We start from the raw sequence: 27696 nt of genomic DNA, 5'->3' as shown, positions 1-27696 counted from the left end.
CTGACATTTTTCCCATTGTCTGCATGGCATCCCTCGCTCCGTGCGATTTCATGAGCTTGGGTTGCAGCTCTGCTCCAGCCCAGCCTAAGTACTCCCACTCACTTTTGGACTGAGGCCATCGCAGCCTTGCAGGATCTCATCCTTGCTCAGAGCACCCCTACTAACATTTCAGTTTCCACAAATGGAGGAATTCCTAGAAGAGCTTTATTTTCCAGCAGTTCTTTAGCTCTTTTGCAAGCAAGCCTGCATTGTTGGAGTGAGTTTGTATGTAAATACATTTGTATCTCTTGAATTCTAGGAATTCTTGTATAGTCTCAAGGGAACTAAGGTCCACCCCTGCATTTTTGTCTCAATGGAATTTTTTTTTTTTGGCATTGTTTCAAGTCTTCTGTGGCTGATAAAGCTTTTCGCAGTGATCAGAAGGCATTCTTAATCTTTCAGAGAAACCAGGGACAAAGAGAGATTAAGTAATATTTCTCACAAACTGAGCAGCAGAACCCATTGCAGAACACAGATATAATTACTTTTCCTAACTTCACCACTATACCATTATGTGTTTTCCCCTTTTGAAGCTAAATAACAGAAAGAATTGCTTAAGTGATTCCTCTCAAAGCTGCACAACCAGATTTATTTCTCAATTTTTGCCCTTTTATTCATAGCAGATTCTGATTTCTGTTCGTAGAAGGGAATGAATTCTTCCTATTTTAGTAACAGTTTTGAAGTTACAGACATCAAATATAAAAGAAGAAAGGCCTACTCTGTTCTCTAAAGCTAGAATGGAAAATTCAATGCCTGCATTCAAATTGCAGAACTTGGCAAATTTTTTAAATCACTTCCTTTTCCATTTTCCTTTGTGGAGATAGCTGCTGGTTTTATTTCTCTATATCTATAGATGGAGGGGGAAGAAGTACTGGTAATCTGCCATAGGATAAAAAAAAATTAGAATTCAAAATAAATTTTGACATGCAACATCTTCACTTGAAAGAAACAACTTGGTGCTTTACATTTCAGGAGAGCAGGCTGTAATAAAGCTAATCAATCTGAAAAGCCAAGTATGAAACACCACTAAATGCATGAGGGAAGGCAAGCCGTGTACAAAAATACATCTATCTTACATTCCCCCTGCTCTCAGTCTTCCTCCTGGACTGCAGCTTTTCTTTTTTTAATAAAGATCTAAGAAGCACAACAGATAGACACCTTTCAAAAACAGCCACTAACTTCCATCACAAACTTTCACTTTTTTGCGTCACTACATAAAAACTGGCGGTTCATAACTGCACAGCAGCGATGATATGAGACAGCAACAAATTCTGGCTCCTATTTTATTTAGGAGACATACATACATTATATTTCTAGAACTCTATTTTAAACGTCACATTTGAGACTAGTGTCTTCATTAACTATGAACCAGCACTTAATTAACCATTAAGTCTAGAAACAGATGTGAAAATTTCTCTCTCTTCTTGGCTATTTACAGTCCCACCCATTCCCACTTGACTATCATGCAGAGACCTAGTACAGAGTGCTTGAAGCTATCAGATCCTGCAACCGCTGTCCTCTGACTTCTCAGAAAAAGCTATTTTACTTCAAGACCAAAACATAAACACCAGTTTAGGGTCTGGAAGATAAAAGTGTTTTAAGGCCCTAAAAGGACACTATCGTATCTGTGTTATATCATATATGTGTTACATATCTACCACATTGTAGGGAAATGATAAGATGGGATGAAGCTCTGGACTGCTGAAGACCACAAATGTTAAAGTTGTCTTGGCAACATCTACTGATAAAGAGAGATGACAACTGATAATTAGAGATTTTAGGTTATTTTAGACACTTCTACAAATTAATACAATGTACTGAACCTTCTGAACATCTATCCAGCAGCAGGTAAATCAAGGTCTGAGGAGGGTTACAGCAGAATGAATATAATTTCTCCCTGACGGGCAATATCATCTCCACTTACTCATTGACGGGGACAAAAAAACCAAAACCCAATGAAACAAACAAAGAGAAGCTGTTGTGCAGGAAGTCAAATACAGTAGTAAAGAGTAGCCTTTTTAAAATACACAAACTTTTAATCTAACAACACTTCAGGAAATCTAATCATGTTCGTTATGGACATTTCCAAACCAGAACTTTAATGGAAAGAGAACTCCGTCCAGAATTGAAGTTGTAAATATATTTAGCTTGTTAGTTAACACTACAGATTATTACTTTCTACTAGCCATAAAACTTGGTCTTGAGGTGGGACTTTCAATCCATTCAAGGTGAGAAGATCAGGTACTTGTTACACCAGAACTTACCTAGAAAGGCAGGAAATAAGCTGCTACAGAAGGGAACAAATCCTCCTCCAGGAAAGCAACAACCTTTGCTTTCAACCAGGAATCCAGAGTCACTCTTCACTGGAGACTGCAGGCTCCTGGTTGGAAGACAGTAGTAATGGAGGCACAATGAGTAGGGAGAAGCAGCTTCATACCCTACACCAGTTAATTCATGGGGCCACATTCATTGTGTCATCAAAAGAATTAAAAGCTAATTATGGTACATGCAATAGAAAGACAGCTGATCTTGAAACACATTCTCTTCAAACAACAAAGGCTTACAGACTGCTGACAACGAACCAGTGAAGATAACCCAGGAGCTCTGGGTTTGAGCACAGAAAAATTGGGAGGTTGCACTTGCTGCAGCTGAGATGCTACAGCCTAATCAATAGGATGTCAGATACAAGGCAAGAGCCAGGATTTATCCCAAGAACCAAAAAATTAGAGGGAAGAATGTTCCATTATAATGACTCAATTTTCAGTGTCTCCACTTTTGGTCATTTCCTTTCTGTTTTGATCTGTCAGACAGCTGTCCTCAGAAGGAAAGAAGAACTTTTGTACCTCTGAAATATCTGAAACAGGCACTTGCAGCTGTTAGAGACAGGTGACAAGCAGAATCATTCGAGAAGTCTTTAGATTAGACAGAGAAGGAATTTGCGAGGCCAATTTAAAAAGATAAGACACATGTCCTCTTTGAAAGTTATGACCCTGGCCATCATTTGGAGTTAAAAGTGTGTGTTTCCTTCTATTGTTGCAGTTTAGAGACATTGAAGTGCATCTTCTCTTTGTACTCAATGTACTGGGTTTGTCTTTGTGACAGAAAGAGACCCCTCTTCCCCAAATCTTCCTGTGCTTCTCACCTCACTTTTGCTGAGAGCCAGGAGAACAACTCTGTGGTCTGCTGCTGCTAGGACAACCCCACCTTCTTGAAAAGCATAAAAGGCTTCCAAACACTAATAAATGAACTATCTGTAGATGACATGTGAGACAGCTTTCAGTTGTGCTGCAAGCATCTGTGGGTAAGCCGAGCTGGGAACTGGATTTCTGTAAAGAGACAGAAAGAACATGGTCTATTGCTACACTGAAGCATGTAAAAAGTTAGCCAGCACAGAGATCTGCTTTTGGTTCAGGACATGGGAAAAGCCCAAAGGAAAACAAGGCATGTTTTAGAACAAGGCACATTAGAACATGTGCACCTAATGCAAGTGAGAAATTGCAATCTTCGTTTGGGTGTTGAGGATGTGTTGTAGTAGGACAGGGGGTGAACCAGATTGGGCATACACACAGAATAAGCTCTAACTGCCACAGAGCTAGGTATATCTACAATAGCCAAGTTTGGTTTGATTTTTGTTTGGTTTGGGTCTCAGCATACTGTATAGCATTTTCTTCACTATAAAAGAAAATCACCTATAGTGAAGTCTTGGCAGAAGTGCAGAGTTGTACAAACAAACGGGCTCCGTTCTTCAACTTTTCTTTCAGAGGTTGTCCCCTCAGTTGCATCACAGAGAATCCCATCATGGACCACACTGTGTAGGGCTTACTCATGTTGGAGCGTCAGACTTGTCCAGGATTCATGTTCCATGGGATCACTGCCAGTGGCAGCTGCTGGAATGCAAGGAAGGACTTTGCAAGGAGCGATGTGGGGGGGAGGAGTTGTTCCAACTGAGCAATGCAAGGCAAGCAGCAGGCGTTGGATCTCAGCGAATATGGCTTCTGAGAGCTACGATCAGTAACTCCAGCTGGGCCACTTGCTTGGGATTCCTGCCAAAAGATTTATAAAAAGAACAGTAAAGAATGTGCAACGGCTTTAAATAAGAATTTCAAATACAGTGCAGCCAATATCCACATTTGTTGAGGCTTCCATCCCTCAGCTTTTCTCTAAGGCTCAGCAAGGCATGCAAGGAGTTTCTCCTGCTGACCTAATTTTATCCTCTCAGAGATATCCACCAACATGAAGGAATGAATTAGAGCCAGTGCGGTTTTCTAATTACTTCCAGCTCTCAGAGAGAGACCCAAAAAATACTGGTAAGCAAGCAGAACATAGTAAAGCTGATAAACCAGCCTTTAATTTGTGTGTTGCTATACATGGAGGTCTTGTGATAATTTACTAATAGGTGATCCCAGCCTTTACTTGAACTAGGGCAATGAATTTAACTGCAACAGAGCGCAGTGGCAAACAAGAACGGCTGCTCATTGATAAGTGAAACATGCAGGTGATTTCCCCCTTTAGATACAAGAACTGGTTCCTCAAATGCCAACAATGAGTGTTTATCAAGATGCAATTTTTTCATTACCTAATAGGTTTTCCATATTCTGTATCTGAAGCACATTAGCATGACTGGAGGTGGGTTCATTCAAGTTCACAGGAGAGCTGGCCCTGTCTGTACCAAACCTGTGCCAGCCACAAGGAGCTTCATTACCAAGGTTCAGCAGCCTTCTAAGCACAAAAAGGAAATCCAATCACCAAAAGAGTTTTTGTCCTTGATATAACTACAGAACCTCACAATGATTACCAAAAGTCACTTGCTCAAAAAAGTAAGCTATACCACAGAGCATAAAAAACCCACAGTGCCAGCGCGGTAAACAGGTCAAGTGTGGTAGCTGAATCATTTCTTTGTTTCCTCAATTAGTATACACATAAGTGTCCAGTGCTTCTGCAGACACCTGTATGAGATGGGGTACCGCAGCTAGAAATAAGTTAGAACAGTCACAGACTTTTGATCTAATTAATACAACAGGCTCTCTCTCCTGTCCTCACATCTGTATGAGAGACTCAGAGACAAGTGAAAAAACTTGGAGCCTGTTGGTTTTCTTTTTTCCTAGTTTGAATACCAATCTTAAATGGCAGTTTGTGTCCAGGGTACACACCACCACTAGTAATGCCATGATTGCTGAATAAACCCCACAATATTCAGTTACATTCCACCTCTAGTAATAACACGATTGCTAAAATCAAAACGCTCCCTGCCACACACACACACACGAATGCTCTGACTAAACTGCAACACTGAAGTGATAGTATAAAGAAGTCTGACACAAATCCATGCCCCCCCAACTAGACAAGACACCTCACTTGCCTTTTAAGAATCGGGAGTAAGCGTACCTTCAACTAACAGGATGGGCAAGTCATCAGGGTCATCAGAGCTCTGCAGGGTTCTTCTTGCAGCTGGGCAGGCCTCCTGCTCGGCATTCGTCCCGGGCGCTGGTCCGGGGAAGCTGGAGGCAGTCCTGTAAGACACTGAACACCTGCACACACTTATTTATGCCACAAATTCTATTCCAATCTCAAGATGTCGCTGCTTCACAGACACGCTAGAAAAGGTCAAGTTCAGGAACTAACAGTTTAATGACAAGCAGGCAAAAAGAGGGCTTGGAAGGGCCAAAACCTTCTCCTACCCAAAGGTCACCAAGATTCATCCCCTAGAGAAACTTAAAAGTATTCACATCTCTCATGGAACAAACTGTCATTCTAAGAAGACATTCAAAGAAGAAATAAAACAATCAAGACAGCCTGAAATTTCTCTGAACTCAATTTTTTATTGCGCGGTGATTATTAGTTACACTTTGACACAATGTACTTTGGAATAAATTGGCACCTACTACATGATTTTAAAAACTTAGTATCTTATAGTTCATATAATTGGCACTATAGAGAAAACCCAGAGATCTGTCTTTTTGACCCATGATTAAAAGAAAGATAAAATGTTTACATCCTTTATTGTTGTCAGGTGAACTTTCACTGTGGAAGGCCCTTAAAAAAAGTGAACAGAAACTAACAGCCTAAATGCCCTCCAAAAAATATCTAAAATCAGTATCAGATAAATCACTCTCTTCTTTACACCAGTCTTTTTGCTTTGGTACTTTTAGTACCCAAGTGCACAGTAACTCCCTCATCCCTTTTAAGGAAAAGAAGTAACATGGTCAAAACGACACCGATTACTTCGGGTGACAAGAGGAGAGACTCCCACACACCATCCTCAGCGCCCGCGCAAACAGCATTTTCATCAAAAGTGACATCACCTCAGGATTTAATACATCCCAAGAGGCTTATAAATACTAAAGGTTTTTTTAATTTTTTTTAAATAATTATTTTGAATAAATAAATGACAGCTGTAATAGCTGCATTTACTTTGGTGACCAGTTATCCATATGCAGCATAAGTTAAATTCATAAGGCAAGTGATGAGATAGCATAAGTGAAGTCCCTGAGGATCAGCATCTCTGTGTTCAACGTGTTTGTTTCGTAATGCATGTAGACAGCCTGGAAAACAATCAGTCCCAAGGCATCCGCTTTTTAATCTCCAAGCACAGCTGCAGACCACACAATGAATAATTTCTGTACCTCTTCTGTAGGCAGGAATATGTAAATAAAACAGAATACTTAGTAGCTGGTGGTGGGGAATTAGTTCTGGTAAACCTGGACCAAGTGCTCCACCTTGTGTTAGTCCTTGGCATTCAAAGCGAACCCCTCGATGCCTGCTCAATAATTGCAGGTCCAGCAGAATAGTTTATGATTTCTTCTGCCTGTGAATTAGTGTTGTCCATAGTGCCATATGATTGCTGCTCCGAATGGGCAAACATCGTCCTTTCTGTAGAATAAGGATGCAAAACTCGGGGGACGTACATCTGAAATCACAAGTGTTAAGGATTTTACTCGTCTCTCAAAGTATAACGTTGGGATAATTCACCCAGGATAATCTTTCCCCTCGCCACTCTTCTTTTCATCCATTTCCCATTCTTCACCTTAACACCTAAGGTCTTTTGCCCCCTAACCGAGGCTTCCTGGTGCAACGCTCACCTGTGCTTGTAGACCGTGGCACAAAGACCTCTATTTCTACCTCAGTCCTACATCCTTTTTAGTGACATGGCAGGGAAGACCTGCTATGCACGTCACAACTTTCTAAGTCACAAAGCAGTGGCAACTGACTGCATTCGGCAGCTGTCCAGTTGTGAGGAACTGTGTGGTGTAAGGCCCAGAACACAGTGCACAGAGCTGCTGGAAGTAGCCGTGTCTCAACTACACACAAAACATCAGCCGAAGGTACTTCTGGAACACCGCCTGGGAACAGTCAAGGAGCCCAGCTGCAGAACTCTCTCGTCCCACACGCATATGGGAAGTCCCACAGTCCATTCAAACTAATGTGTCCTACACATGCTCTTTGATAAGCAGGGTGATAAATTAAGTTTTTCTAGGAAGCGTAAGAGAATATTAGTAACTCTTAACTTCTTACAGAAGATGTTGGGATGGCTGGTACATCTGTGTCGTTTCCTCTTTCACATTGCGTGTCTTCTATCTGTAATCAGTAACAGGTGGGGAAAGGAAGAGAGACAATATCAGACTGGTAAGTTAAAAGAACATACGAAGACCGTAAGCGCCCAAAAACCTGCACAGAGAGATCTCTGTGCAGTGCTGGTACTCTCTCCTCCAATCCTCTTGCATGCTTCTTCCATCCCACTCTTTCTTCTCAAATTCAGTTCCTGCTAACACCGACAGCCTTCCCACTGTGCCAAGCAGCCTACCTCTACCATCAGCCCTCTTTAGCCATCTTACCAGGATGAGCCTTTGTGGACAGATGCTGCTAGCAAGAAGGCACAAACAAACCAGCAGGAATAGCTGGTGCTACATCAAGCACACAGGCAGGTGCTGAAAGGTGTTGAGTATCCATCACTTACCTTATAATTCAGTGGGCTCAGGTACTTGAAACAGCCAAAACAAGTATAAGCCAAGCAAATAACAATTGTGATGTTGACAACTAGGAAGGTAAACATGGTTGTAGGTGCTTTAAAGCCTAGAAAAATATCCAGAGAATACAATATAAAAATACACAGCAGGAAAGACAAAAAAACCGAACATTTATCTTCCCCATTTTCAGAAACCTCGTGGATTTTTTTTCCCTTAGAGGACTGGAAACACCACTTCCAGCCACAAACAAGAGAACCTCATTATGCACAAAGCTTGTTGACTGGTAAAACTGCTGAGAAAACTGTTTCCCCAGCTTCCTTAAAGGCCAAGAAAGGCAGCTGCAATACTTGAATGATAAACAAGACTCAGAGCAATTCTTCTCCTCCTCCCTCAGTCATCTATTCTGGACCCACTTCTAAAATACTTTCATTAATGATCTGTGAAATGTAATAGACATAGTCCATTTATTAAATATGAGGACAACACCAAACTAGATGGGTTGCAAACAACTCAAAGGCAGAAAAACCCAAAAAACACAACAACAAAATACAAAAATGACGTTGATAGATTAGATGATCCCACCCTCTAACAAGGAAAAAAACCCAACCAAAAATAAACAGTGAGATGAAATTGTATGTAGAAAACTGTAAATAACTACAATTCGTAAGGAAAAATGAAATGTAGATATGAGGGAGAACAAGCCTGTAGCACTACAGAATACAACTGATGATTACAAGCTGGAAAGCAGTCAGTAGTGTGATGCTATCACAAAACATCAGAAGGGAAAAAAAGAAAGCAAGCCTCTGGTACCTATACAAAATAATGTGGTGCTACTGAACCTTAAACTTGAGCAGCCTTGACTGTGTAGAATGCCACAATAAAATATGGACAGAACTGGGAGGAGGCCAAAGGAAAGGTACAAGAGAAGAAACTGGGTGAACATGAAATAAGCTGAAAGGTAATTTTTTCTTCAGAGAGAGAGAGAGAGAGAGAGAACTATAGTAAAGGACATATTCCATACTAGCAGCCTCTAGTATAGAAAAAGTTATAATGATTACAGTGACTTATTATTCTTCAGGTCCACTGGGGAAACATTCTGAAGAAGTTAATCTCCTTTTGCAGCAAAGACAACTTGAATAAGATAATAGGAAAAAAGCCAAATATCTAGCTGTTTCCAAGCTCCTTTAGTCAAAACAGGCAACACCAACCCTCAAATTTTTTTGTGGTAATCCCAGCATATGCAGTAGCACAGAGCAGACAAGTTTCACTTTTTAGCAGGCTATATAAGCCCTATGCAGATCTGTTTGGGGGTGGTGGGGTGAACCACAACAAAACACACACAAAACCAAAAAAACCCCCACAAACACGTCACTGTTCAAACCAAAGAGGCAAGTGAAAAAGCCTCCCTATGGGTATTCTGGAATGTCCTTTAGAAGAGGTTGTTTTTCTAAGTGTAGGTTACATCAGTATCTACCAGCTGGTGAGGCATGTCTACACCAAAGGCAATGTATGGTGTGAAGCACAAGGCAAACAGCAGAGATCAGGGAAGAAATCTCCAAAGATCAGTTTTCCCTGCCATGTGTCCTCAGCAGTCTGCCCTGCCAACAGCTCTAGAGAACGTGGGACTTAAGTGACTATCCCAGGAGACAGGGGTTGAACTGCAGATAGTACCGTTGCCTCCTCTGTTGAGAGGCCCAGGGGTGCTTTTGGTGTGTGATGGATGGATGGATGGCATGAGAGCTGAGGAAGGAAACAGCGACTGAGAAGGAAATAGATGACACCAGTACAGCCTATCACCTTCTGTACGCAGTCAAGTGATACTTGGTCCTGACTGAGAACTGGGATAGAAGTCCTTTCAGCCTAACATTAATATAATGAGTGAGAAAACAGAGCATTATCACGGTACTTTGCAACCAGACTGAAATATACCAGGCAAACTATACAACTCAATGACTGAGCAATCAAGCTTTACACACCATAAACTGATTTATTTTGCAGATAAGGAAGCAGAGCACTCTTCCCCCTCCTTCCTTCTCTTTGGCACAAGAAGGAGCAATGAAATCAAAATCTCAAGTTCCCACCTCTCAGAGTCATACCACTTGGCTAGACTGCCCCATGCACTGACAAATCACTGAAAACATCCCGTAAACAGGATCCTCTATACTGACCAAGCCAAACATGGTAACCTGGTCTGTGTTTCCCATTACTAAGTTCCACAACAAATGATGGTTTTACCACATATGCAGAACTAGAAAACGTTATTATAAAGATTTAATTTTTACTACACCAGGATTTCCTTCATAACAATTAAAGAGGCACATCAATTGCTGCATGTTTGGAGTGGATTCTTCTAAAGCATGGCCTAGAAATTCTGCTGTTATTTTAGAGGACATAGATTTGTTGGTCTTCCTGGTTGCAAAGACAGCTCTCAAAACAAGGGAAAAAACAAGCTCTCAGAAATACAGGTAATGCAGGGACATCTGCTCAAATCCAAGGACAGCCTGAAGCAAGAGTTCCAAGTGCCTTTACAACCACAGGGAGCCATCTCTAAAGTTAGATGTCAGTCTGCCAACAATATCTTTTTTACTACTGATATGCTAGAAAAACACAATGCAGGCATGGTCATTTGCCATCAGTGCTGTGAAAGCAGAAAAGAGGCAAAATACAAATAGATGCCAAGGGCCTCCTTCCCAAGAAGGGAAGCTCAGCTCCTTCCAGCATCATCCCTGTTCCATGCCAAATGCTTCCTCCTATATCATGGATAAAAAGCCATAAGCTATCGCCTACCTTTTCCGCTGTCAAAGCTGTTAGTACACCACAGCCAATCTATCAATGCCAAGTATTTGCAAAATACAGAACATCCCTATTTTGAAAATAGATTACACACAAACCATGAGTTTTTAAATTACAACATGGGGAGGAGAGTCACCATCTCACTGCAGTCTTCCATGTAAAGTTTGACAGAAAATGTAGAGCACAGCTCTTAGTAGCAGTAGCCAATGTTTTAGCAGTTTTTTCTAAATGACAGCTGTACAATAGAGGCAATAGCCAATTCACCCAGACACATTAAACTTACGCACAGACTACACAAATGCAGGTAGCGAAGCCAGAGACCATCTTATTAGAAAGCGCTAATTCTGAATAGATTTTTGTTTTATTTAATGATTTTTACTGTCTGTCACTCCACAGCCCAACTGTCCAATTCAAACTCTACAGATCTAGGGAACACATGATCTCCTGTAAAATGAAGAAATATGAAGCTCCATGCTAACAGTTTTAAGTTGACATATCAGCCATCTCCACCAGAGTACCTTATGCAAACTCCTGTAAGCTGCAAATGTTGTATAATTCAGTGCCAGATATGACCACAATGACTTCCTATTTACGGAAGCAAAAAGAAAAGCCCACAAAGCCTATGAAACTTCACATGTAATTTAGGTAAGCTGTCAAGAGACATAGAAGCAGCTTCTAGGTGGAAAAAAGTAATACTTACCTAGCCGCAAAAATGAGAAAAAATAGAGCCAGAAAAGGCAGAGAATTGGAGCTGCAAGGGCCTGATTCACAGCTGCAAAGTGCATCTTCTTCTCCAGCTTGGCAGGAAGATATGCATAATAAAGGTTATAACGGTCAACCATGTGCTTCAGGAGTATATATATTAAACCTGTAAGGAAAAAAGGGAGAGCCAAGGAGAGGCTGTTGAAGACTTGATAAAAAAGGAGCAATTCTGTGAGCAGATCTACGCTAAAAAAGTGACCGAAAACCCAGGTATCAATGGTGGATACAGCCCAAAGATGAATGGGGTAGAGCTCCATGACAGCAGCCTGCTCCTATGGTTGCTGCATCCCCAGCCCAAGACCCCCGGGGTCTCCCTGTCCTCCCCCTCTCCACACACTCCTCTGTAGCACCACTCGTGCTCCCAGAGAGAGCCCAGAGCTCCTTCCTAGTGCTGGCACGTGAGGCCAAGCCAGTAGGGAAGATGTGGCAACTCCTCCACCACTGTACTGGTAAAGAATAAAGGTCTAACAGCAGCTTAACATCTCCCTTCTCAGCCTTCAACAGATTCATGACTGGATTTCAAGTTAGCTATATCTTATCCCCCCACAAAAAAGCCAGTTACTGCTGTGACAGCCATGAACTGCAACAGCTCTGGTATGCAGTAGCACATTTAGAGACTTACAACTGCACACAAAACAAAACGTAAACAAATATTAAGTACGCTGTTACAAAAAAAATCGGCCACACTCTCCCAATAATATGGCTGTTGATTAAAACCAGTTCTAAACAATAACTAATTTAGTTAATTATGTTCTATCTCTCTCTAAAATTTTGCATTAGAAAAGGAAAATACCAATTATATAAAATGATTTAGCACTACTTATGACTGATAAACACGTTTCCAGAGTGGAAATATCTGTAGCTGCTGAAATGATTCTTTATACATAATTCTTATGACAGTCCAGAATCTCTGTGAATGAAAGATGCAATAAAATAAGATGTAGATCATGTCACAGTCACTAAAGATGGAGAACTGTCCATGAGTTCTAGACAGATTGCTAATTGCTAATTTCTTGCGTACCAATGTAGGATTTAACGGCTGGTACAAGAAGAAGAAAAGTAGTCAAAGCCAGATACATAGGCAACGTAAGGCAGAAATGTTAAGTTTTGTTTATGGGACAGAGATAAACCAAACAAATAAGAGAAACATTCTAGAAAAAGGAGGTCTGGGCCTCAGAGAGAGAGGAGTCCTGTAGGATTGCAGCTCCATCTACACCACAGGGCAGCTGTGCGGCAGCTGTGCTCCATCCACATGCCCCAAACTCCTACTTAACTGGTTCTCTAAGCCAGCAAATTTGCCACAGTAGACAGCATTTCCTTTTCCAGTCAAAGGGCAGCTATGGCATTCTTCAAGACCATGTCCCAGCAAAGCAGTCAGCATGTTGCTAGGTCACATCCCTAACGTAGAAGGGCCATGGAGCACACAGCTGTCCATGGCACAGTGGTGACCACAGCCCCTTTTTTCATTCTCATTCAGGATGTGGAATTTTAGATAAATGGTTTGCAGAAGAGCTGCAGTAGCGAAAACACAGATAGTTTTCCAGTCTCTTGCTACTGGATCAACATGCTTATTTTCATGCTTCATTTTACATACATCAGTCAAACTTTAGGACAAAAGTTATTTCAAATGTGCCTAAAGCATTTGGGGATCAGAATGTCTCAAGTCATGTTCGGCTACTCAAGGTGGACCTCCAGGCTGGGTACCCTCTGCAGCTTGCTTCTCCCAGACCTCAAGAACTCAGAGACAAAAATAATCCATCCCCTCATCTCCAAACCTACCTAACCTCCTACACTTCACTATTAAAAACCACCATCAGAGCTAATACACTCAAACTTGAGAAATAAAATAAGCATCTAATAGACATTAAATGTACTTTCAAATTCTAAAGGTAGTAAGAGAGGTAAGTAATTCACCGTCATCTGCCCTGTTTTTCCACAAGAAGGGAAGGAAACTCGGATCCAAGTCCTAAGGGTTATCAGCATTTGAACTGGAATAAGAATGCAGAACTGGGCCTTCGCAACCTCCCGCACGCCCTCATCTCGCTCACGCAGTGCCCACAGCTCATTGGAAAACTTACCAAATGGGACAATGATGGGACACGTAATGCTATAGGCCATGATGACAGTGAACACGCACAACGTCCAGGCATACATTGCTCCAAATTCATATTCAAATGCTTGTTGCTAGGAACAAAAACAAAACACCCAAAACTATCTATCAATGTGTCAGGATTTACGAACAAATTCACTAAAGCAACAGTTCACCTCCTCTTATTCTCTCCCTGTGAGAGATCAGCTGTTTCCCTAAGAGGCACAAATGATGTATTTAGAGAGATGAAGTGTTATGCATTTTAAGCATCGGTACTTACAGAAAACATGCTGCTTCTTTCATAGCCTTGAAGTAATTCCTCAGGGAATCTGTTTTCATCTACAAGAAGCAACTACTTAAAACCACATGGCAGAAAATAATTGTGCCAAACTCATCTTCATCTCACTGTAGCTTCCATTGAATCTGTACTGTTCCTTGTATTGGGTTTCCCAGTAGGGAAAGTTCAAAATATCAAAGCTTTGGTGCGGTCAGTATTCCCACTTTTTCCTCTTGGGATGAGGAAATCAAAATAAATCACTTCAACCAGAGCAAGGGGTAATACGCAACAGTTAACAGAAGTGAATGTTTAAAAGAATCTTCTAAAAATGGAACCCACCCACACAAAAAGTAAAAAAGAAAGAAAAAAAAAAAGAAAGAAAGAAAGAAGAAAAAGAAGAACATGGGCAGCTGTATACAGGCTTAAGTTCCCATTGTAACACCTGGAATTTCAAGCTCCAAGATGACACATCACTTGGAAGTGAAAGTCCACCACTTAAAATGGAATATAGACAATAAGTATATATTTTGCTAGGTTTATGTTCAGATTAAAGTAAGTTGTACACACCAGCAGGCTGACAGAAGAAACTACCTATAGACAGATTTGAATTTAAAAACCCCTGAAGTTTAGAGAGCAAGATAAAAAAAACAGAATTATCTTATAAAATCCAAATCATAAAACTCTGACTTGGAGCTATGAAGAGAATAATACATGAAGTTCAGAGCTTGGGTTTTGATTTTTGACCATCTCTGACTTGAATAAATACCTCCCCATTATCTGTGCTGCAAATGAAGGGAGTATGAACCTGTCACGGATGAGTGAAACAAAAGCCATAAAAAAAAAAAAGACAGGAGATGATAGTTAATGGTATGAAGGATGGGGGCTCCCACTGTTTCTGATAAGGATCAGTCATTTAATGTCCTCTTGCTAAGGAGGGGCTCTAATACCTGTTTAATATTTTTCCTTTCTGCTGTGGACTTGGCCATTATCATGCGTATGGTGTAAAGGATGAGGCCAGGCAGGCGCAGCAGCTCCATCCCATTGCCAATGAAAGCAGAGGCAATCACATAGTTGACAAAGAAGGCTCCCTGGTCAGGCAGAAAGACACATCTGCAAGGAAAGACATCAGATGCTGACTGGAAAGTAGACGAGCAAATACAGCATATATACAATAAATCCCTGTCACCTTTGAAACATCTTACTATAAGGGTAAGCACTGGACACCATAAGAAGTGGCTAGAAGACTTCCAATAATCTTGTTGAAAAAGCTATATCTATTTAGCTACATATATTTTTTATTTTATATTTATTTAGTTTATATATATTTATAGCTACGTAGCTATAAATGCAGTAACTGTAGTACACTGCAAGAACCTGGCTGAGTTGCAGTTTGGTTGAGGAATAAACTGTTCACAGAAAGATACAGCAGTCTGATGGGTGGCTGACAGCAGACAAGAGCATCATTTGATGTCTGCAACAGCAACCTGAGACAAGATGAGATAAGACTGCAACAGAATAATTGTCTCTCCAAGCTCAGTAACTCCTAATTGTCGTCTTGTTACTGATTTTGAAACAGCATTTGGAAACCTAACTATGTCCTAATAATTGCATTCTATTCTTTCCCTCTACCCGCAGTCACAAGAGCTTATAATAACCAATATCTGCAAATTTGCAATGCTGATGTGAAAAACATTCATGTTTCTTAAAAAAATCAAGAGTCAATGGATTACAGAAAGAGAACTGCTGCTGCTATTTGGTCTCACTGTAATCCTTGGGAAGATCCCCTGTCCACGATACGCAACAATCCTCAGTGCATTTTCTGGTCCCCTCTCACCCGCATCATATTCCATCATCCTGTCCTTTCTTATCTTCTACAAAATTTGTGAGGTTCTGGGAAAATAACTGTGTCTCTATTGACTGTTTGCATACATTAGCTTGCAGGAAAAAAGTATGGATTTCTTCACAGCAAAATCACTTGCGTTCTCCTCCCCTTATTCAGAAGCTCAACATCATCCCACAGGGTACCATCCCCAAGCAAATTTTAATAAACACTAACCAAGGTTACTCAACAGCAAAAAAAAACCCAAGTCCCAAGTATTCCTTTAGCAAACAGTTGCTAATACTTACTCCAGCCTAACTGCAGAATCAGAAGATTCTCTGTCAAACAGCCAACGGAAAAAAAAATCCAGGCTGCAAGAAAGACAGTTAATGTAATTCAGTCTCCAACAGCTTAGTACTGCGTAACATTGCTTCTCTTTTTAAGTAGTTCAGATCAAGATAGTGGATAGAGAGAATCCGACCAAATAATCTGACCACTAGTTTAGCTTCATCACAGTTACCAATAGTCAGAAATGGGAAAAGAGATACAGAATCAAACAAAACAGAAACGTCTACTTCATACTAAAATTTGAATGTTTCATTTTTAGCAGTTGTTATATAGATATGACGAATATATGCTACCTGGTTAGCCAGGGAAACAATCAAATACTGTAAAGGTGCAAAGAAAAGGACAACTATAACTGAAGTATAAGACATTAGTCAGGAAACTGGGTTCTCAGCTATGATGGTGAGTATGGGTGACTTTCTATTAGTCTTTGATCTTACAAGGTCTTAAATTTCTTTGCAAAAAGAAAAGTCAGCCTTTGGAAACTTTAAGGGCTATGAGTCCTCAGAAGAAAGATGACCACTGAGATCTACTGCATAATGACAATATAATCATACACACGGGAGGGAGTGGGCGTACTTCAACTAGCAACTAGAAAACAGTTTTATCATATGAGTTGTCTCATATGATAAAAACATTACTCTGTTAAACTACGACTCTTTACCTGGTCAGACCAAGGGAGGGCAGAATCAATACCATGAAGATCAAAAATATGTAGACTTTATGCATCATTATTCTGTTCTCTGCAGATCTACCAACATAAAAATTCACCAAGTAAGAAACTCATACAAAAGACTTTCACACATGAAGGATCTTGCCCAGAGAATGTCAGCACCCGTCAGACTTCCAGCTTCCCCAATCCATATCACATTGCTACAAGATACTCACAAAACAAACACCTTTGAGATATTAACTAATTTGGACCAAGCAAGTTTTCTATATCTTCTCAGGCAAGGAAAACATTTCTGAACATTAATCCAGACTCTGGATTACCATCACTACAGGTGTGCACCACAAGCAAGGGGATGTGTGACAATCACACCCAGTCTCTCATCCAAAGATACTCACATCTCGCAACAGCTTGTAAACAAACAACTCTTCAAGCGTTATGCCAAGAGGGATTAGGCAGTTCATACAAGGGCACCATTGCCAAGAAACCAGACACTTACACAAGCTACTTGACTGTCCTTGACAAGTGTCAAGTCTTTGGGAACAACATGACATTACTAATGCTATACCACTACTAGAGTAGCAGGAACATCTATCTAGTGACACACTGTTGCCAGAAAAGTGCAGTTGCTATAAACAATTCAGACTGTTAAAGGTGGTATCTGATAGGGCATTAAAACCACAGAGGTTTTATTATAGGATCATGTAGCCCTTGGGCGCTGTGGAATGTATCAGTATAACTCTACCGAGGCTTGAAATCAGATCTGTAATCACTAGTGACTTTAGAAAACTATTTCAACTGATTGAGAAGGGCTCAAAGTTCATGCACGTAGTGCAACTACCAAAAAGGAAAAAAAAAAAAAAAAAAAAGAGTTGACAAAAAGCATACAACTTTGATGAATAAGCAGTAGATTCTGGACACGATGTCTTACAAAGGAATGATACAAAAGTAAGAGAATCCAAAAAATTTGACCTTAGAATATTAAAAAAAAAAAAAGCATCTAAAGTGTCTGCTGGCATTATGTAAAAGATTGAGTGAAGTTGAGTGAAGTTGGGATTCAGTGTGCAGTATCATGCTTTTATCTGACTGTCGGTAAAACAGGGATGAAATCTGGCACCCCCAACCAAGCTGTGCCGAGTTCTCCAGGTTAGCAGCATGTCACTGCACTTGACATCTCCGAGTGCACCGGCTGTATCTGAAAATGTTGCATCAACATATCTGCTGGGCCTCGGTCTCATAGGTCTTCTCGGGTCACCACTAACAATATCCAACAGCAACCAAGTTGCGCACCAAGAGTTACATCCAGACAATATTTTCACATAAAACAGCAAAAAGATGGGTGCCCTTTTTACAAGTAGCACCCCAGCAGTTGGAGCACTTTCTGATGAAGGGATTCTGGGGTTCTGTGATGTTCTCAGCCTAGAGGAGATCCAAACCCACACCTCCTGTCTTTCCAGAGAGCAAGCTAGTTATGGGATCAGAGGCACTTCCTGTGCTCCTGTTCAAGCTACTTCCCTTGAGGCTGCTTATACTGTTGTTTTTTCCTGATTAAACAGAAAGACGAGAGGAAAGAAGCAGCATACGTAAATCATGTCATCAGATTACACTTGCTGTATTCATTACAAATTACTTGAACTCCAAAGTGTTGGTTATAACATTAGAAAGAGAAGATGACAACATTCCCTGCTGTGAGAGGTCTGCAGATCTAAGAGCTCCAAGAAAGATAAGCATTTTCTCCATTTGTTTTAGTAACTCAGCTGATAAGGCCAAAACCAAGAAAAGTCTTGCTTACTTTGTCCAGTGGGACTCCAGCAAAGTTGAGTAATAGACAATTGTTGGTAGCAAAGCTGAGAAGGACCAGAGCAAGACTGTTGGGAAAAACTGACTGATGATGGGATTCTAGTGGGGGGAAAAAAAAGTAAGAATAAGTATTAAAAACATTTTAATGCAGCTGGGGTAGAACAGAGGCTGCAATATTTTGCTTTTTGTAAATCATAGCAGGTTGGACTGTGGAAACTATACTCAGATAGAGTCTTAAAATTAGTAACTGCTCAGCACTGGCGTGCAAGACAAAAAACAAGAATAGGATTGGGAATTAAATTCCATGAGAGTGAAGTCTCACAAGCACTTTTTATGTAGCTTACCCTAGCTTGGGGAAGCATTTAACATGAGCAGTATGCAAGAGACTTCAGCTGCAGTAAAAGTAGGACCAGATATATGTGCTGTTCTGTTTTGAATCCAATCAGCAAAATAAAACCATGGCATTTAACTTTGTAGTTTAAAACCTGAATTCTCACCTTCTCATCATAAAAATCAGTATACAAGTTGGACCTGAAATTCCATTTTTGGCAAAGCTTTTTGGTTACAAAATCTAGAATTATGTAAATTTGGAACGCAAATTTTTACAACAAACAAACAAGACATTTAAAATAATATAAAGTTTCAGATTAAATTACTTCAGCCTACTATCAAGGAACAAAAGAGGACTAACGTCCTGATTCTGGACATATGCCTTTTAATCAGGAGTTGCGTAAAGCAATCCCAAGAATTTTAACTGAATTTAGCTTATAGACATTTTTTGCTTGTCTTACTATACATCTATCAGTTTACCAACACTGTGGTCTGATACATAGCTATATCCAAACATATGGTGATACTCACATTAAGGTAGTGAATTGGTTTAGTGACATTGAACTTGTCCATGGTTGAGATGATTATGGAAGGAGTCGTAAGAAAAAACAGCACAATAAAAAGAAGTAAATTAATGCAAGCCCATCTAAACCACCATTTCAGTCCACGCACTGAAAGATTTTTCCTGAAAATAAAAAAGGACATAAAAAGAAGCAGTAAGCAATTGTTGTTAAAGAAATATATACTATCTGTCAAGTAACAGGTGGCACTGCTTTTTTTAAATTCATCTTTAGTCTCATAGCCTCAAAACTTACATAAGAAAGCACTACACAAGTTCCAGTTGCTATTAGAAATAAAGAAAACTGTGCAACCTTTCTTGGATGATAACATAAATTGCGCTTGCAGCAGAACATATTTAGTCTTTCATAACACTAACACAATGTCTGATGTAGTTAACGTTTGGGATGACATATTTCCACTGTTTAATAACACAGAAGTACTTAAGTTAGAACAAGAAGAGACAGAGAAGAAGATACAGAGAATTTCTGCAAGGAAAATAGCTATCAGAGGCAGAATCAATCTACCAAGAAACTGTGATTTGAAAAAAAAAAATTAAATTTAAAAACCCTGCATCCATTCCTGCCATATTAAAACAGCACCCATAGGTCTTAAACAGGTAAAGTTCTTAAATGCTATCTGAAATGGTTCCCAAAAGGACTGGAACGATCTGAACCACAGCCAAAGCCAAATATTTAGAACAGACAAAACAGGGATACAGAAGCATCCCCAACTACGACAACTCTTTTTATGAGCCTAGGTAAGTAACTTGGCAAATTCAGAAAAGCTCTGCAAGTGCTTCAACCCACAGAGTCTCAACAATCATTTCCTGCGTCCATAAGACAGTGCTTGAAAAAAGGAAGATGAAATGAAGCGCGCATACACGGGAGAACCCTTTCATGAAAAAGGCAGATTAAACTGACCCTATTTGGAAAGCAGCTTGCAAGAGATTTTTAATTCGTGTCTCAAAAGACACAGCTAAGATTCATGGTTGTTTGCTTCATGGTTAAAGATTCTGTACTTTATTCCCAACTGCAGAATTGTAGTTCGAGAGAAAACCTCTCAATTATTAGAAACAGATGGCATAGTCACCTTGACAGTAATTTTCTATTAAAATCATTAGGAAAAAAGTGTACTTTTTTTTTTAAAAAAAGGTTACATACATGCAAAATACAGCAACTTGTACATGTGTGTCTCACTTGCAGTTTTGATTTGGGCAATAGAAATGTCACAACAAATTTACTGTTATAAGAACAGGGGATTATATTGACCCAACCCTAAATTACTTGCAAAGCAACTGGAAAGTAGTCATTTTTAGCCTATAAGCATGACAGAAGGCAGCACAGAAACAGTTTAATTCAAAAAGCATTTATCTATTTTCCGACACACTCCTGTAAGCAGTGGTTAAAGTCTGGGAAATTTACTGGGTTAATAAAAAGATATTAGAAGACAGACCATAGTTCATAGAGTGGAGCAAGTTATACTTGTCATGTGGCAACTCAAGAAAAATATACATACTTGGAGAACACTCAGCACTAACATCCAGTTGCTTTCTCCTGATTTCAATAGTAGATACGCACTAACCTCAAAAAATGGAAACACTGAGGCACAGACATTAATAAGCTGGATGGGGAGCGGTGGGAGGTGGTTTTGGGTTGGTTTTTTTTGGTTTTTTTTTTTGTTGTTGTTTTTTTTTTTTCCCTAGTTAACAGGAACTGCAGGTGGCAAAACTTTAGTCAGCCTCTGAGAGGCCTCCCAAAGGTCAAGGAAGAACACCAGTAATGGAAATAAAGATGTAAATCAGCCACATCCAAACGCTACGTAAAGTCTTAAGTTTAGGGTTAAAGAAAAACATGCTCAGCTCCCTTCTGCTGTCCCCATTCTAAACCATATCATCAACAAGTGGATGCAAGGCAGAATTCTTACCAACAAATATTCTCAGGATAAGGAGCGTATGTAACCTCCCAGTTTGACACGCACAGCTCCCTGCTGTAGGATGATGGCTGGGGTTCTCCTTTACATTTAATACTCTGACATTTGCAGGCATTGAAGTCCTTAAGAATACTGTAAGGAAGAAAAAGAGGATGAGGATTTTTCCAAATTTTTACACCTGAAAATACTGTATAAGTAACGAGAAAGACTGGGCATAGTGATAAAGGTTTTTTACTTTTAATAACCAGATATCAAGACAGTACTTAGACAACAATGTAACATTATATTATGTATGTAATGACTATCATATAAACAGTTACTACCACAGGTCTTTGAGATGTGCAAAGTTGGAAACAAGAAGCAGTCTCGGTTTGAACTGTTCAGTACTTCCACCAGCACAACCAACCACAGTGACTCATATTGAAAAAAAAAAGTATTTAAAAAAAATAAAATCAAAGCCCAAGAGTATTGTAAAAAAATAAAAATAGAGACTGCCAGTTCCCCAAACACCCCTTTACATAATTACAGCTGTTTTCAAATCAAAGCAGACTAGAGGATTAGTCTGCACACCTACTTCATCACACTGGTATCAAAACTAGCCAATTTTGCCTTGAGTACCAGTTCTCAGAAAAGTTTTTACCACACTGGTATTCCCACAATTTAAAATATTACTCTCTTTCACCAACTCCTAATATAATCGCAATACTTGATTTTACCTTCTAATATTAGAGTTGATCGACAATCAACGTATTTGAACAAAATTTAAACATGTCTAGAATAAATGCTTTCAAAGATTTCTCACAACACAGCAACAGAAGCACTAGGCATGTATTCAGAGAGAGTACAACTGTGTGTGTGTGTAACTGCGTAAAAGAAGCTCCACTCCAGATAAGCCCTATTACACTAGCATGGAAACAGTATATATTATATTTGAAGAGGTAGACTCTCAAATTCCTGAACATGCTTGTTTCTCAGTTGTGCTCTTAACATAAAGAAAACAGGGAACCACACACATGAACACCAAACAAAACAAAAATTCACCCAAGTCCCAAGTCTTTACCTTACCAGAACGCAAGTAGTGATGTCAAATTGCCAGCATCTTGCAGCAGCAAGTATTCAAGAAAGTTAATTATACTTTGACAGTTCATTTTTAAAAATACATACAGAGCAAGCTTCAGCACTACCAGCCATACTACCAAGTCCCACCATTAACCAAGCTTCTACAATCACCTGACTCCATGAACCTCGGTCCTGGCTTCCTGTTCCTCCCATCCTATTTCAGGGCTCCGTGGAATAACTACTAGTAACTTCCTAATTTGATGGTAGCCTCAGCTTCACATGTAATTTAATCTAGTTTTCCAGAGAATGATGTCCACTGCATCAATTCCAAGCTAAACAAACTAAAACATTTTCAGTTCTTGAAATCAGCTCAGAGATACCTGCAGTGCAACTCAGAACACACGCCCAGAGACTATCCCATCGAAATCATATATGGCAAACAAGCAGATAGGGAAGGAACTTAAGTGCTTATATCTTCTTTCAGTTTCACATCTTAAAATGTTATTTCATGCTCTAGATTCTATAAATATGGCCTGTAACATTACAAAATTAGGAGGGGGGCAGATTTCACCATATAATCACTATTCAGTTCAAGAGCAGCAAGCAAAGCTTTCTTCAGCATCTCCAATCTTTGCAAGAGTTTTACACCCTGGACTTCCTTGAAAAAAATCCTGAAAGACTGGCTCTCTAACATGATTTGAAGGTGAAAAGAATGCAGACAATTTAAATCTGAGAGTCTATGAAGAATAATAAAAAAGCATGATGTGTTATTTTTGTAACACAAATATTACTCTGCTTCCCTGTACCCACTTTGTGTTAATAAAAAATGTTCACGAAATGCCAACAGAAAATGAGAGGCTACATGCATTTTCTCTACAAATGACTGAGTAAAAAGCACTGAACAACCTCTGATATTAGGCCTACACATAGATCTACAATAACAGGTAAGAGATACATAATGTGTATCTATCACGTATGGCCAGGTCAGTCACTGACTCTACTTCGCTGAGATGACTAACTAGCAGTGTAATTTGCACCCACTGTGAGAGTTTGGTAATTGGACCATTTGGCACAATAGAAAATGAAGAAATCACTAATTCGTATTCAAGAGCCAATTAGTCTGTCCTACTGTTAACCTACACTGATGGACTGGATCCACATAGAAGAGAAAGGGTCCTTACCCCAGTAAATGTCCAGAGACATTTGATATTTTGTCCCAGTCCAATCCCTTCGATATTTTCTTCACTCAAAACATAGAGGCTAAATACACACTTATAGGAAAACTTACCAGAAAGCAAAAGCAGACCATATCCACAGGATGGTGGAGAAGGAGAAAGGAAGAAGAACCAACATAAGCAAACAAGCGACACAAACAGATCAGTTGTACTATTACAGTTAAAAGAGAACAAACAAGGCAGCAGACAAAACTTACTAGGTTGCCATGGATTTCTCTTGAAATGTTACAAAAGCCATTCCCAGTGGGTTATTATGAACAGCTTGTTCTTCTTTTGAATACTCTTCCATCAGTTCATTTCTAACTTTGGTATAGTAATCTACAGCATCCTCCTGTACAGGAAATTGATGACTGTTACATACAGCCAAGTACCAGATGGATAATACCTTCATTAAAATACAGCTTACACAAACCATAGTGTCTCTTCCTCATACTACTTCCACAAATTACAAATCAGGTCACAATGGAAAGACAAACAAATGGGAAGTTTTTCAATTTTTGCACTAAAGTTACATTTCAAAAGTTTTGGGGAATTCCTTTTCTGTAGAGTGCAAGAATATGACGGATGAGTTATCTGCAATAAATGAATAAAGAATTTTCTGGAGCTCAACAAAATGTCACAGAAAAATTCTTCTCCCCTATTCTAATAATCTACCTAGCCATAACTAAAATTGAACACAATCTCTTACCCTTTCACATCCTCTCATTTCACAACAGCAGAATTGACCACACGGCTTAGGGTTGATTTGGACCCGCTTGCCATACTTCTGATGCAGGTGTTCATAGTAAGTCAGGCTTTTTTCTGCCTGTTTTCTGGACAGAAAAATACATCCATAACATTTTGCAGGAGAACAGCATCAGCATCAAGCTTAAGAATATAATCCCCAAGAGATAAAAGTTATGTCTAAGACTGACAACAAATTAATCAGTCAACAGTTATATTCATATACCTTATTTTGGCTACTTGGCATAATTTATTTTCAAGTCTGTAATAGCATTATACAGCCTATGCCTGTAGTGAGATTCCAGGAAAAAACCAACAATGTATAGCCCAGAAGAGAACACTTTTTTCTGCTATGATCAGCACGTCTGGACAAAGAAGCAGGGTGCCAGAGTCATTAATTCAATAGTTGGGTTTTCCACTTTGCGTTGCCTGACAATAATTAAATAAGTACACTCATTAATAAATAATCAGCAAGTCAAAGCTTATCTTATGCAACACACAACATCTCACGCCCACATGAAAGAGGCTGAACCCCACAACTCACTTTAAAGCACAGCTGAATCTAACTGAAGTCCAGACAAGAACTTTAAGAGTAGAATTAATTTCTCATATGCGCAAACTTAGTACTACTGGTATATGTGTATTAAGGACTGGCAAAGCATTCCCAAAATTATGCTAAACTCAGGTAGACTACAAAAACAAGTACCTTTTTTTGAAAAGACGAATAAGCTTGGCTACATCATAACACAGCTGGACCTCCAGCACAGTGCAGGTTGGGTAGGCAGCACTGAAAAGGAAGCAGTACAATAAGAACACAAAGTACAATGAAGAAACTGTTTCAAAGAGCATCACTGATGTCTGACTGACATCTCAATCACTCATTTCATTTCTGAATGAGGTATCAGAGGGTGGAGACTTCCAGAGAGACGGTTAATGAAAGTTACTTTAATATGAGATGTGCAGCATTATTCCCAAGTAAAGGCCACGTGGGAGCATAAATGGAAATTGTGGATACAACCACTTTCTTAGATTCTAATTTTAAGATCAGCTAACTAACTTTATTGAAATATAGTCTTTTCTCAATTCTGTCTAAGGAATAAGATATCCTTTTAGAAGACGGATACTATAATACGAATTTTGAACTGTGCAAAAGTCAAATAACATTTCTGCTTGGGCAGGTAAAATGACTAGGACAACTTTAAACCTCCTGTTCGTAATGATGCTACTCAAGCACAGAACTTACGTGAAATGGCCGTGTATTGTCTCTTCTTTTGCATTTTTTGGAAGACCAGTTATAAACAATGTGCACTTAACCTGCAAGAGAAAATGCAACTCTAATTTTGAGGAACCACACCATGAAAGAGAAAACAAGAATATGAGGAAGGCAGTGACACAGCACAAGTAGCTGCGTTGTAGAGGGGAAAAAAAAAGTAGGAAATTTTGATTTTGATGGGAGCTGCATCTATTCAAGACAGCACCATGTTCACCTTCTACATTGGTAACAGGTTACACCAAAATTTCACAAATCCCTCCCCAATCTGCTTCTCTCCATCCATTTTCACAACTCACTTAGTGGAGCTTTGCTTTCAGTGAATTCTTTCACACTTATGTCACATTCTAGCAAGCAGGAGGCATCTTAGCAATCTGCTTTTTTAGCACTATCCACTTGCAAACATGCTGTATGGTGTTTTTTTCACCCCAGTACAGAAACTTACCATGTTTTCTTCTTTATATGTGACATACTTCATGTGATGTCTCATGAAGACAACAGTCAGAATCAGGTAAACAACAGCAAAAACTGTGTGCAGCCAAAGAAGATTATTACTGTGGGACAAAACATTATGAATATGAGAAACAGGAAGAACTAATTGTCAGCCTGGTAAAAGCAGCCATCAAAATCCTAAGCACGTCAGAACCTCTCATTGAACACAAAACATGAAAAAAGGTAGTTACTAGTAGTCAGTCACACCTACGCAGATGCATTGGCCAGCCATTAGGGTTACTTGCTTAACATAAAATTCTACGGGTAACAGACCTACAAAGAAAACAGATATTCTACTACATGGGCATTTTTAGGCAGCATTTGGCTTACACCTTCTCATTTGGATGACCAATAGGACACACCATGCTACTTGCCAAAATGTTCTTATTGGCATTATTAGTTTCTGTGCTGAGTGCATAATCGAACTCTCTTTGAGCACAATCCTTACTCAAATTGAAAACAGCCTAATACAGGGAGCAAATTCTGCTTCTCTGATAGCTCCTTCCTCAAAGATTACAGAAGTTCTGTTCTGTGAGCAGTTCTTCAGTTTTGCAAAGAGCATTAATAATTACAATTAACTTAAAATACAGGAACCTATTTTACAAATAAAAATGCCAACCAAACAAGAAATCCCTGCTAGTTACTAGGATTCATAACACGGTTAAAAAAAAAAAAAACACCAAAGGGCATTGGCAGAATGCTACTGGACATAGTAGCATGGATAGATGTGGATCGATCAAGTATTAAAAGAGAAAAACTGAAGAGCTTTGTATCTCAACTATTTTATAGACTGTTTTTAAAACACATAGAAGTAATTTTAATCATGATCTCGGATGGGAGAGATATGCACACACAGAAATCTGATGCAAGAGAATTTAAGTCATCCAAGTTACACATTCTAGTAAAGCTGTCAGGTTTATTTTCCTTCTGAAGTATGGTTTCTTTTAATGTGGAAATTTCTGAAAATAATATCACTAAATGTGTAGTCATTAGCCAAGAGAAACATGTGGTGCAAGAAGTAAGAGCTGAGAGAGTAGAAGCCAAGTCTCCAGATTTCTTATCAGCACTGTAACTGCATAGCCTGAGGCAGAACGTATCCCAGTTTCAGTTGATGAAGCGTGAATAAGTAATTCCTACCCCATGAGCCATGCTGCACGTATCAATTCATGTGTTTAGAGACTATGTCAGGAAACAGACATAAGCATAAAAGTACTCTGCAAGATTTACTTACCCAGTTTGTAAGTTTACTATAGTTGTTCTTCCAAAACTATAGGGATCTTTATCTAAGAACAAAAACAAGTAGCATAATTGGCTGGTGCAACATTCACATGCAAACTATCAGAAAGTCAGCTTTTATTCTGTTTTTTTAAAATGTTTATATACTTCTTTTTAATGCTGAGCATGTTCATTGTTAAAAAGATTTAGAATCATAATCAATGCTGGTTTACACTGCATTGCACTTTAAAGTTGTAAAAAAAACTCAGGATTATACCACATTCAGCCCATCAAGAGAAATAATAGATTATTTTAAAAATCTGA

At 39.4% G+C, this 27696-nt stretch overlaps 1 protein-coding gene across 2 annotated transcripts in view; it reads right to left on the bottom strand.

The window, feature by feature from the left end:
* Window positions 1–5838: 5838 nt before the first annotated feature.
* The window catches only part of TMEM63A (transmembrane protein 63A), a 32918-nt gene continuing 11060 nt past the window's right edge, over window positions 5839–27696 (bottom strand). For both annotated transcript variants that reach the window (XM_074579004.1, XM_074579005.1), the window contains 17 exons: window positions 27389–27440; window positions 26111–26219; window positions 25639–25709; window positions 25102–25182; window positions 24361–24484; window positions 23870–24003; window positions 21373–21510; window positions 19420–19573; window positions 18551–18657; window positions 16753–16839; window positions 16052–16114; window positions 14872–15034; window positions 13637–13742; window positions 11497–11664; window positions 7994–8109; window positions 7552–7614; window positions 5839–6946 (listed from right to left, as the gene is read on the bottom strand). In XM_074579004.1, the coding sequence (XP_074435105.1) occupies window positions 6776–6946; window positions 7552–7614; window positions 7994–8109; window positions 11497–11664; window positions 13637–13742; window positions 14872–15034; window positions 16052–16114; window positions 16753–16839; window positions 18551–18657; window positions 19420–19573; window positions 21373–21510; window positions 23870–24003; window positions 24361–24484; window positions 25102–25182; window positions 25639–25709; window positions 26111–26219; window positions 27389–27440 (1907 nt within the window). In that variant the 3' untranslated portion in view covers window positions 5839–6775. The remainder of the gene's footprint in view (window positions 6947–7551; window positions 7615–7993; window positions 8110–11496; window positions 11665–13636; window positions 13743–14871; window positions 15035–16051; window positions 16115–16752; window positions 16840–18550; window positions 18658–19419; window positions 19574–21372; window positions 21511–23869; window positions 24004–24360; window positions 24485–25101; window positions 25183–25638; window positions 25710–26110; window positions 26220–27388; window positions 27441–27696) is intronic.

Source organism: Larus michahellis, chromosome 3 (assembly GCF_964199755.1).
Source record: "Larus michahellis chromosome 3, bLarMic1.1, whole genome shotgun sequence".
Lineage (NCBI taxonomy): Eukaryota > Metazoa > Chordata > Aves > Charadriiformes > Laridae > Larus > Larus michahellis.
Note: the sequence above shows the minus strand (reverse complement) of the source record. Positions and strands in the feature narration are given on the sequence as shown.